The sequence below is a fragment of the Physeter macrocephalus genome, chromosome 1 (genome assembly GCF_002837175.3).
Source record: "Physeter macrocephalus isolate SW-GA chromosome 1, ASM283717v5, whole genome shotgun sequence".
Classification (NCBI taxonomy): Eukaryota; Metazoa; Chordata; class Mammalia; order Artiodactyla; family Physeteridae; genus Physeter; species Physeter macrocephalus.
In genome coordinates this window covers 25,603,694-25,615,683 of record NC_041214.2, presented here as the reverse complement: position 1 = coordinate 25,615,683, position 11,990 = coordinate 25,603,694, and the positions used below count along the sequence as shown (strand labels likewise).

Below are 11,990 nucleotides of genomic sequence, written 5' to 3'. Positions count from 1 at the left end.
GGCCATGGCTCACGGGCCCAGCCGCTCCGCGGCATGTGGGATCTTCCCGGACCGGCGCACGAACCCGCGTCCCCTGCATCGGCAGGCGGACTCTCAACCACTGCGCCACCAGGGAAGCCCTCTCATTGTGGTTTTAATTTGCATTTCCCTGTTAACTAATGACACTGAACAGTTTTTCATGTACTTTTGTGTCATTCATATATCTTCTGGAAAGTATCTGTTCAAGTATTTGCCCATTTTTATATTTATGGGGATATTTATCTTTGTACTGTTGAGTTCTTTATATATTTTGAATACAAATCCTTTATGAGATAGTTTTGCAAATATTTTCTCCTATTCTGTAGGTTACCTATCCATCTTTGTAACATTGCCTTTTATAAGCATTAGTTTTGATTTTAATGAAGTTCGCATGGTACATATTTTTCCATCCTTTTATGTTGAACCTATTTTGTCTTTGTATTTCTAGTGCTTTCTTTTAGATAATTATGGTTGGGCTCTGCTTTTTAACCCATTCGAATAATTACTGTCTTCTAATTAGAGTATTTAATCCTCTACCTTTAATGTATTTATTGACATGTTTGGATTGAGTGTGTCAATTACTATTTTGTTCTATTTGTCACACCTTTCTCTTGTTCCATCTGTTCTTCCTTTCCTGCCTTCTTTGGGCTGTTCAATAATTCTGGTATTCTATTTTAATCTTTTGGCTTTTAGCTAAAACGTGTGCATTTTTAATGGGTTCTCCAAGGACAGCTTATTTAGAGTTAACAGTGTATTTCTTCACGTACTGTATATTTCCATTTGCTCCTCCATCCTTTGTTCTATTGTTGTCATATATATTATGTCATACATTACGCTTGCCACAATAGAGTGGTAAAGTTTTTTGTTTGTTTTGTTTTGAACAGATACATGTAAAGAAATTAGAGAAGAAAATAAAACATAGCCTTCTATATTTACCATTTCCAGTGGCCTTCAATCCTTCCATTACCTTTGGGTTACCCTGTGGGGCCACTTCCCTTCAACTTGAGAAACTTCCTTAAATACTTCTTGTGATGCAGGTGTTTATCTGAAACTGTCTTTATTCATTTTCTTTTTTTTTTACCATTACTATTATTCCATTTTTTAACATCTTTATTGGGGTATAATTACAATGGTGCCCTCCCACCCTCCCTACCCCACCCCTCTAGGTGGTCACAAAGCACTGAGCTGATCTCCCTGTGCTATGCAGCTGCTTCCCACTAGCTATCTATTTTACGTTTGGTAGTGTATATATGTCCATGCCAATCTTTCACTTCGTCCCAGCTTACCCTTCCCCCTCCTCGTGTCCTGAGGTCCATTCTTTACGTCTGTGTCTTTATTTCTGTCCTGCCCCTAGGTTCTTCAGAACCATTTTTTTTTTTTTTTTTTAGATTCCATATATATGTGTTAGCTTACAGTATTTGTTTTTCTCTTTCTGACTTGCTTTCATTTTTGAAGACTAGCTGTAGAATTCTGGGTTGAGACTTTTATTCCAGCACTTTAAAAATGCTGTTCCACTGCCTTCTGGCCTCTATTGTTTCTGATTAGAAGAAAGCCATCCTTCATACCATTGTTCTTCTGTATGTAATTTGGGTTTTATCTAATTGATTTTAAGATTTTCTCTTTATCTTTTGATTTCTGTAATTTAATTATGATGTGCCTAGGTGTGGCTTCATTTTTATTTATCTTATTTGGTATTTGTTGATCTTCTTGGCTCTATAAATTGATGTTCTTCACTAAATTTGGGTGGCCTCAAGCCATCATTTCTTGAGATATTTTTTCTGCATTATTATCACTCTCTTTTTCTTTTGGGACACAAATTACACGTGTGTTAGACCACTTGACATTGTCTCACTGGTCTCCGAGGCCCTCTTTCTTTCATATTTCTCCTCCTGGTTCTTCAGCTTGGATCATTTCTATTCAAATCCACTGCCTTTTTCTTCTACCACCTCCAATCTGCTTGTAAGCCCATCAGGTAAATTAAAAAATTACATGTTCTGTATCTTTCAGCTCTAGTATTACCACTTTCTTTTTGTATATAGTTTCTTTTCTGAGATTCTCAATCTGTTTATTTTTTACACATATATTTCCCATTAAATCCTTAAACATTTATAATAGCTGCTTTAAAGTGCTTGTCTGCTAACTGCAACTTCTGGGTTATTTGGGGATCAGTTTTTATTGACTGCTTTTTTTCTTGAAGATGGACACACTTTCCTGGTTTCATCCCATGATTGGATACTGGACATTATGAATGATACATTATAAAGTCTCTAGATCCTGTTGTGTTCCTATAAAAAGTGACTTTCGTTCTCGCAGGCATTCAACTTGGCTAGACCCAAGCTCAAAGTCTGTTGGCCTGGCAATGGGCAGCAGTTGTAATCTCTGTTTTTTTCAACCTCCAGATGATGCTTTTGTGCCAGGTCAACTGAGTTCTCCCTCATATATGCAGAGTTTAGCCATTAGCCAAAGATTTAGCTGGATTATACCTAAATTTTTTGTGCCTCAATTCTTCTTTGGGATTTCCTCCCAAAGGTTCTGCCTGCTCTCTCCAACCAGCGATGTTGCACTACAGCCCAAAGCAAGAAAAGATTAGGAGGTGCCTGCAGGCGGAAGGCTGTAAGTTTAACAGATCTTGACCACTTTGGTTGTCACATGTCTACATGTGGAGCGCACATGTACTGACACAGAACGATCCCAACTCGTAGTATGAAGTGTAAAGAAAATGTTGTGAAACAATATGAATGTATGATACTACTTATATATTTTAAAAACTATTGAAAAAGTACATACACATAAGTAAGTGCACATAGACGGTATGGGAACTACCAGCCACGGCTATTTCTAAGAGGGGACTACAATGGGGTGAAATGTTTCTATAGCTGTATGTGTATATCTGTATGCAGGCTTCACATTTTTACTCCATGAATTTCTACATTTGAATTTTTATAAGAATATATATGGGCTTTAAAAAAGACTGATTTTTTTTATGGTTTATCACAGAATATTGAATATAGTTCCCTGTGCTATACAGTAGGACCCTGTTGTTTATCCATTCTATATGTAATAGTTTGCATCTGCTAATCCCAAACTCCCAGTCCCTCCCTCCCTCCCCCTCCCTCCCCCTCCCTCCCCCTTGGCAAGACTGATTTTTTTTTTTAAGATTTTTTTTTTGATGTGGACCATTTTTAAAGTCTTTATTAAATTTGTTAGAACACCGCATCTGTTTTATGTTTTGGTTTTTTGGCCACAATGCATGCGGGGTCTTAGCTCCCCGACCAGGGATCGTACCTGCGCTGCCTGCATTGGAAGGCGAAGTCTTAACCACTAGACCACCAGGGAAGTCCCAAGACTGATTTTTTAATGGTCTCTTGATGGTTTGGTGGTATTTATTAGCTCTCTGTTTGAGAAGAATTGCTCTTAAACTTTAGATTAAATGAGTAAATCCATATAAAGTGCCTAGAACAGTGCCTGACACACAGGAGGCATTCAACAACCATGAGCCCTTATTATTGCTGTTATGTGGAAACGATACCTCTTTCATTTGGTTCAGCGGCAGAGAACATGGCCATGAAGCCATTCCCAGCTGTGTTGGCATCGGAAATCATCTGCACCATCATCTTGTTGCCACTGGACACAAGAGCTCCGGGCCGGAACGTGCCGCAGAAGCGCCCAATGCGCTGGCCGTTGGAGTGGCCGTTGTACACGTCCACAAAGTCATAGCGACACAGGTTGTCACTCTCCAGGTCTATGAATCGGAAATTAAGAACTACTACTTTTCCCTCGGGGACCTGCCAAGAAAAGGGCCAAGTGGAAAACTGTGTCATGAGAACATCTGAAATCTTCACATCTAGCCAATTACTAAAATAAGCAGATAAAAGTTTAATACCCAAAATGATGCTTTTTCTTCCCTCAACTCTGAACTAGGCCAGAAAAGATTTTCTACCATAATGCATTCCTAGTAAAAGATAAGCATTTGTTCTATTTTGACAAATTCCACAATTCTCTAGGGTACAGGAGCTTATTCCTAGGGAGTCTGTCTCAACAAAGCTGCAAAATATTGGATCAGTCTTATTAAATGATAAGTCATTGTTGACAAAGAATACCAGTCCTGATTGGACCTTAGCACACATTTGCATATTTTAAAGCACCATGGCACTCAGAGATAGTGCTTGGCAAAGCAACATTTAAAATGTCATTTTTCACAAATAATACAATAGGACGATCTCAATATACAGAATGTTTCTACGAAGTTCAAAATGAAGGGGTGATTTGGCAATTGTGCAGTTAATTTACAGATAATCCACTCTGGGTCCTGAAGAATCCAGATCAACAATCTACAATGATTATATTAATTGAGTAATTGTTGAATCATCTCTTTTCAAAGTCGCTGAATTTTTATTTGTTTTCCAGGTGAAAACTTTGTATAACAGGCAGCCTTGAAACACAATACACTGATGAAAAAGATGTGTTTTCACTTTCTCATAAGACTTTCTTCACCATAATCTCCTCCTCCCTCCTTGTTCCCTGAATAGGTAGAGAAAATGGCTACAAAAGCATTCTTACAAAAGCCCCATTTCTTTCCCAGTTCACACTATTTTAATTTCTTCATCCAAGCTGTTTAAAGTCTTGATCAGCTTTGTTTCATACTCAATAGAATAAGAATTTCATTCTGTAAAAGCTTACAGATGACAAAGGTCAGTGATTAAAGAAAAAAAAAACACAAGCAACACTGATTGCTTCATCTTAGTTAACTATCTCAGACTCAAAGATCAACAGATGCTTTCATATAAATATGGCTTCCCCATGCTGGTAAATGCCGTGAATTTATTTTTCCTATAATAAGAGGAAGTGTTTCAGTGTTATTTGCGTTTTTTGTCAAACACATACACACCCAATGTAGAAGCTGTAACAGAGTAGTCACAAGAAGAGGGTATTTTGGCTTTGACATGGTTGCATTCTAATTGCTGGAAGCTTATCTTAAGTGTGAATATCAGAAGCTCTAAAGCCACAGTCTCAGAAGCTGAGAGCAAAAAATTCAATTAAATTTTTAAGCATGCTCACGGAGATAGCTGTTGTAGAATGCCTTGTTTTTTTTTGTTCTGCTTTGTTGCACACAATTTCTATTTATCCCACGATCAGAAGATGATCAAAATGTGATGCCACGTCTGTAACCCTGAGTATAAGTAAGCTTTCTATGAAATCACTGAAACATTCCCAGCCAAGAAAAACATTTTGAACTGAATTAGTTAGGACTGTCCCTGCATGAATAATGACTATTTGTATAAATGTATCCATAAACTCTATGGAGGGCAATTCAAAGCTATGAGACTCATCCACTCACACAGTGAGTGTAGATGAAAAAAGGAAAAGGTCTCAGGATGGAGCCCTGGAGCATTCCAATGTCACTGGGTCTCCAAGATGAGGTCAAACCACCGCAGAGGCTGAGTCAGTTACGGAGGAGGCAACCAGGAGGATGTGGCGCTAAGAAGCCTGATGAGGAGAGTGGGTCAAGGAGGAAAGACTGATTGGCTGAGTCAAGTGCCTGCTGCTGAGTCAGGAAGATGAGGACTGAGAAATGACCACTGGGGTTAGCAACCAGAGGTCACCGGTGACTCTGACACGGCTGTTTCGGTGCAGCAGTAGGGACAAAGCCTGCTAAGAGAAGGATCGAGAGAAAATGGAGTGAGAGGAATTAGTGATAATGAATGCAGACAAGCTTTTCAAGGAATTTAGCTGGAAAGATGAACAGAGTAATAGGACGGTAGCTGTAGCTGGAAGGGGATGTGAGGACCAGACAGGATTCTTAAATGGGCTGTATTAAGGCATGTCTGCAGGCCAGCGGGAATAATTCTGTAGAGAGGGCAAAACTGAAGTAAAAGAGAGGGAGAATTGCTGGAGAAATGTTGTTGAGCAGGCCAGGGGAGATTTGATCTGAGACAGCGACGGAGGGGGCAGCCTTAGACGGCAGCGCAGACGGTCGGCCCAGTGAGAGGAAAGGAAGGCAGATGCAGGTAGGTTAGTACACAAGGTTGTGATGGCATGTGAAACTTTTCTTCTGATTGCTCTGCTTGTCTCAGTGAAATAGGAAACAAGGTCATTAGCAGCAGGAGTGGATGTGAGAGGAGCTACTGGGAGTTTGAGAAAAGAAGAGTAGGTGTGTAAACGGATGAGGGAAAGGTAGCAGGGCTGCCGGGAGTGCTGAGGGTCCACTTGAAGTAAGTGAATTAAAAGTGAGTCCTTTCTACTGTATGACCCAGCAGTTCCACTCCTGGGTATATAGCCGAAAAAACTAAACACTAATTCAAAGATACATGCACCCCAATGTTCTTAACAGCATTACCTACAATTGTCAAGATATGGAAGCAACCTAAATGTCCATCAACAGACGAATGGATAAAGAAGGTGTGGTATATATAAATACAATGGAATACTACTCAGCCACTAAAAAAGAATGAAGTGTTGCCATTTGCAACAACATGGACGGACTTGGAGGGTATTAGGCTAAGTGAAGTAAGTCAGACAGAGAAAGACAAATACTGTATGATATCACTTATATGTGGAATCTAAAAAGTACAACAAAGTAGTGAACAAAATGAAACAGGCTCACAGATATAGAGAGTAAACCACAGTGGGGAGAGGGCAGGGAGGAAGGGCAAGATAGGGGTAGGGGAGTAAGAGGTACAAACTATTATGTGCAAAATAAACAAGCCACAAGGATAGAGTGTACAATACAGAGAATGTAGCTAATAATTTATAATAACTATAAATGGAGTGTAACCGTTAAAAATTGTGAATCACTATGTTGTACTCTTGTAACTTACATAATCTTGTACATCAACGATACTTCATTAAAAAGGAAAAAAAAAGTGAGTCCTCTCTGCGTTCTTTTTCTCCCCAGCCACGTTCAGCTCCCTGGGTGGAGGTGCAGAGTGGCTGGAGCTGGATTTAAGCAGTGCTGGGTGGGGAGGTTGGGAGGTGGAGGGGTGCTTGCCAAGTGAGGACTCTAGTTGGGGAGAGGACGTAGGCAGGAGAATGACCATAATGGTGGACCAGGGAATCCAAGCTGGGTTATAAGCATAGAAATCAGGACTCAGTAGGGTGAGGGCAGTAACAACCTAGATCATGGTAGAGGCAAGGACAACGACAATGGAAGTGGGTGGCTGAGGAGCGATGGAGGACAGGAAGCTAAAGACCCAAGGGGATCATCCACGTAGATATTGAAATTACTGCGAATGATGACAAGGAAGGTGCTGAAGACAGTGGCCACGAGCCAGGGGCTAAAATTGACAAGAAAGGAGGGAGACCGTCCTGGAGCCTTTGGATGACTGCAACATGGGGCATCATAGTCTTGTTTCATTTCATTCACCATAGTTCTCTGACACTGAGAAAATTGGGTGACTGTGGTCAAGCTGTTGAAATGGAATCCAAGCCTTGGATACTCATTCCCAATGGGATAAATCTTTCCTTCTCCAACATTCTTTATTTGGTCTCGATGCAATGAAAAGTTGAAATTTCTCTGAGAATGAGACACAAATACACCAGCAGCAGAAAATGAGTTACATCGTATAACTTTCAACACAAAACCCAACAACCCTGACAAAAACTCTTTGGAAGGAAGGTTTCAGGGGAGATCTGTACCCATTGTGGGTCTATTGGAACCACAGACGAATGCCATCTCACACTGAAGGCCAAAGAGAAATTCTACTGCAAGTGAGATGTACACTGCATCAAACCCTTTCGCTGTAACACAACAGGCTGTTCTTCATATTTATATAAGGAACCAAGATTGTCTGATGCTCTGTGAGGTGAACTTTGCTAAGAGTTCCTGGATTATCATTCTAAAGGACTTTGGAAAGCATATTCTCTGAAGATGACCTTACACTTGAAGAACCTACGGTCTGTGCCCTTGATTTTTCTTTGTTAGGGATATAAAAAAATATAGAAAGAAACAGAGTAATATAACACACACCTGGGTACTAACCAGCCAGAATTGATTATTGTTAACATTCTGTCGACACGTTTTTTTAAAGTCTCCTTTAAAAAGTAAATACATAATTTCAGATAAAATGAGTTTTCCTTTGTCCTCATTCATAGCCTCATTCTCCCTTCTTTCTCAGAAGCAACCACTGTCACAAATTTAGTGAGTTTTCTTCTGTGCCATGCAAAATACTTTTATATACATGTATATGTATCCATGCAAAATACATAGTTATGTTTTTGTTTTCCCAGAAAGATGGAGCTCTAGAAGGTGAGGATCCCCCCCCCCTGCCTTGTTCACTGCTGCATCCCCATCTTCTGGACAGCACGTGGCCCCAAGTAGAAATGCATCATAAAGATTTATTAAATGAATGAATCCATCAAGAGCTAAATGGACACCGGCTTCTTTGCACAAATCCTGGACGAGGCACCTTCTGGGTGGCTCTGCCTCTTGGGTTTTAATCTCATATCCCACCAAGCAGCAAAACTCCAGAAAGCCCCTCTCCTTTCTACGTCATTCTTTACCAAAAATAGAAGACACATACCTTTGGCGAAACTTTATATCTCAAATCTCCCGTAAATGCTAACACTTAATGCAGAAACTCAAGTAAGTTACTTTTTTGGGGTAGCAAATTAGACAAGGCTACTGAGTTGCTGAGATTCTATTGACCAAGGGATTTATTATCTGCCTGTAGAAAAATAATTCTGTGCTTGTGATTTTCCCTATCAGTAGCCGAGTCCCGTGTGGGCCAAAAGCCCAGCACTGCAACGGTGACCTCAGCTCACCCCACAGCCCCTGGGGTGTCCTTATGGTCACAGGCAAGCATGCCAAGTCGCTGGATGCCAACAACAGGGTTGCTGCCAGAGAATGAATGGGGAATTGCATTCTGAGCTGGTCATTTGCATTTTCAGGATACTATGAGCAAATGCAAATAGAAGCCAGCTTCTTTTGTGTGGAGGAATAGATTTCGGTAGAAGTGGGAAGGCTCCTTTGTGTCTGTATCTTTTCTTCCCCCAACGCACCATTTACTAATATGAGCAAAAAGATCTGTTTCTGCAGCCTGTCTGATATTTTTTAAAAAGCCCTCGTTTTAATCTTCTTAGATTTTCTTCTTCCTCAAACAGACCTTTCGGAGAGCGTGTTCTAAAATGCAGGCCAGGGCTTCCCTAGTGGCGCAGGGCTGGGCCCGTGAGCCATGGCCGCTGAGCCTGCGCGTCCGGAGCCTGTGCTCCGCAACGGGAGAGGCCACAACAGTGAGAGGCCCGCGTACTGCAAAAAAAAAAAAAAAAAACAAAAACAAAAAACCCTAAAATGCAGGCCACATGTTATTTACAGCAAGTTCAAGAGGCACGGCAGCTCTGTGTCAACTCACTTACATCTCCAAACGTAATCCAGAGAAATGTATGTACAAATTACGCACAAATATTTGGCTAGGCTTCAAGAGGGGGATAAATCAGAAGCTTCAAGATCTTATTCATGTGTCTCTTCTATTTACTTATTTTTTTTTTTTTGGCAGTGCCATGTTGCTTGGATCTTAGTTCCCCGACTAGGGATTGAACCTGTGGCCCCTGCAATGGAAGTGAGGCATCCTAACCACTGGACCACCAGGAATTCCCATCGTCTGTGTCTATTTAAATACTCCTCTTTTTAAAGATGGAACCTTATAGGGCTTCCCTGGTGGCGCAGTGGTTGAGAATCTGCCTGCCAATGCAGGGGACACGGGTTCAAGCCCTGGTCTGGGAAGGTCCCACATGCCGCGGAGCAACTAGGCCCGTGAGCCACAATTACTGAGCCTGCGCGTCTGGAGCCTGTGCTCCGAAACAAGAGAGGCCGCGATAGTGAGAGGCCTGTGCACCGCGATGAAAAGTGGCCCCCGCTCGCCACAACTGGAGAAAGCCCTCGCACAGAAACGAAGACCCAACACAGCAAAAATAAATAAATTTTTTAAAAAAAGATGGAATCTTATAAATATTTGGAAAATAAGACATACATTTTGATTCATGGAAATAACGTGATGTTTTGAAAAAAAAAATTTTTTTTTTTTTGGTTAGGGTTTTTACCAAAAAAACCCCCTTTACACCCTTACATCTGGAAGGAGGGTGGAAACCTCCAACTACCTCAAGTCCAGCCCATGAGAACCAGTGGAGATGAGGTTACACTCCTCTGCTGAAAACTGTCCAAAGCTTTCCCAGCATGGCAGGAATAAAATCCTCACTGTACCTATAATCACACACTTAAGTAGTGTATAAAAGGTGCTGGTATTTTTCTAAGTCCTTTACACATATTATTCCACTTAATTACAGCAACCCTATGAAGTTGATATTAGCCCAGTTTTACAATTTACAGGTAAGGAAACTGAAGCAATGAGAGGTGTAAGGTCCTGTATGATATGGCCCCTGACTATCTCTCCAACCTCATCGTTCCTTGTCATGCAACAACAATCTGGCTGTTCAAGGAACCCTCCAAGCTGGTTCTCCACCTCAGGGCCTTTGCACAGTCTGGCCCCTCTGCTCGGCGCACTCTCCTCCCTGATATTCCCAAGTCTGCCTCTACCTACCTCATTATTTAACTCTCAGCTCAAGTGTCACCTTTCCAGAGGGGTCTCTCCCGAGCCCTTCAGTTGCTTTAGATCATGTTGACCATTTAACCGTGTTATTTCTTTACAGATTATTTATCACCTGTCTCTTCACCAGAATGCACCATCCAGAGATCAGAGGTTGCCCACAGCTAGTTCAATACTTAGCTATTACAGGAGTTCAAAACGTAGTTATTGAACAAATGACTGGAATCCTTATAATCTGAATTTTTAAAAAAACAGTGCAGACCCCAACTCCTATTACTAGCACATACGTTTATATAACAACGTAAGCTAACTAACAGGTATGAGGCAAGCAGTAGTGGCACCCTTCTGAAAAGGAAGAAACAGCTCAGAGTCGTTATGATGACTTACAGCCACCCAGCAAGTCAGCGGCAGAGCCCAGGTGTCCTGACTTCTACCCGACTGCGTTTCCCATGGTCTGACCGTGGCAGAAGCTGAGGAGATGCTCACTGATCTCGGTTCCTTTCCCCAGGCACACAGGAAGTTGACATGCTCCAGCCTGCACTGCAGTTAGGTTGGGGCCAGGTGCCTGGGTCCTGGCCAGTAGGATGCAGGTGAAATGAGGTAACCACGTCCAGGCCGAGCCATAAAAGTCCTCTGCACAATCCTTTCGGAGTTCTCTTTTTGCTCTAAGGAGGGGACTCCACGGAGGAAACAGGAAGGTTCTAGGAGATGGCAGAGCCACACAGGAGCGAATGCTCAAAGGAGAGCTGCCCAGGACAGCCATCCAACTGCACTGGACTGTGACATGAGCAAGAAATTACCCTTCGTTCAGACTCACAAACATAGAGAACAGACTTGTGGTTGCCAAGGGGGAGGTGGGGTGGGGGAACGATGGGTTGAGAGTTTGGGGTTAGCAGATGCAAACTAGTATATACAGGATGGATAAACAACAAGGTCCTCCTGTATAGCACAGGGAACTATATTCAATAGCCTGTGATAAACCATAATGGAAAAGAATATGAAAGAGAATGTGTATATATATGTATAACTGAATCACTTTGCTGTACAGCAGAAATTAACACAACATTGTAAATCAACTATACCTGAATAAAATAAGGAAAAAAAAAAGAAAGAACCGTTTGGGGCTTCCCCGGTGGTGCAGTGGTTAAGAATCCACCAGCAAATGCAGGGGACATGGGTTCGAGCCCTGGTCCGGGAAGATCCACATGCCGCAGAGCAACTAAGCCTGTGTGCTGTAACTACTGAGCCTGGGCTCTAGAGCTCAAGAACTACAACTACTGAGCCCACGTGTCACAACTACTGAAGCCCACGCACCTAGAGCCCGTGCTCCGCAACAAGAGAAGCCACCGCAATGAGAAGCCCGTGCACCGCAATGAAGAGTAGCCCCCGCTCGCCGCAACTAGGGAAAGCCCGCGTGCAGCAACGAAGACCCAA

At 41.9% G+C, this 11,990-nt stretch overlaps 1 protein-coding gene across 1 annotated transcript in view; it reads right to left on the bottom strand.

Moving 5' to 3' along the window:
• The window catches only part of PCOLCE2 (procollagen C-endopeptidase enhancer 2), an 83,814-nt gene that overhangs the window by 26,640 nt on the left and 45,184 nt on the right, over positions 1 to 11,990 (bottom strand). Inside the window, exon 3 of the mRNA XM_024131868.1 lies at positions 3,548 to 3,803. Coding sequence (XP_023987636.1) covers positions 3,548 to 3,803 — 256 coding nt within the window. The remainder of the gene's footprint in view (positions 1 to 3,547; positions 3,804 to 11,990) is intronic.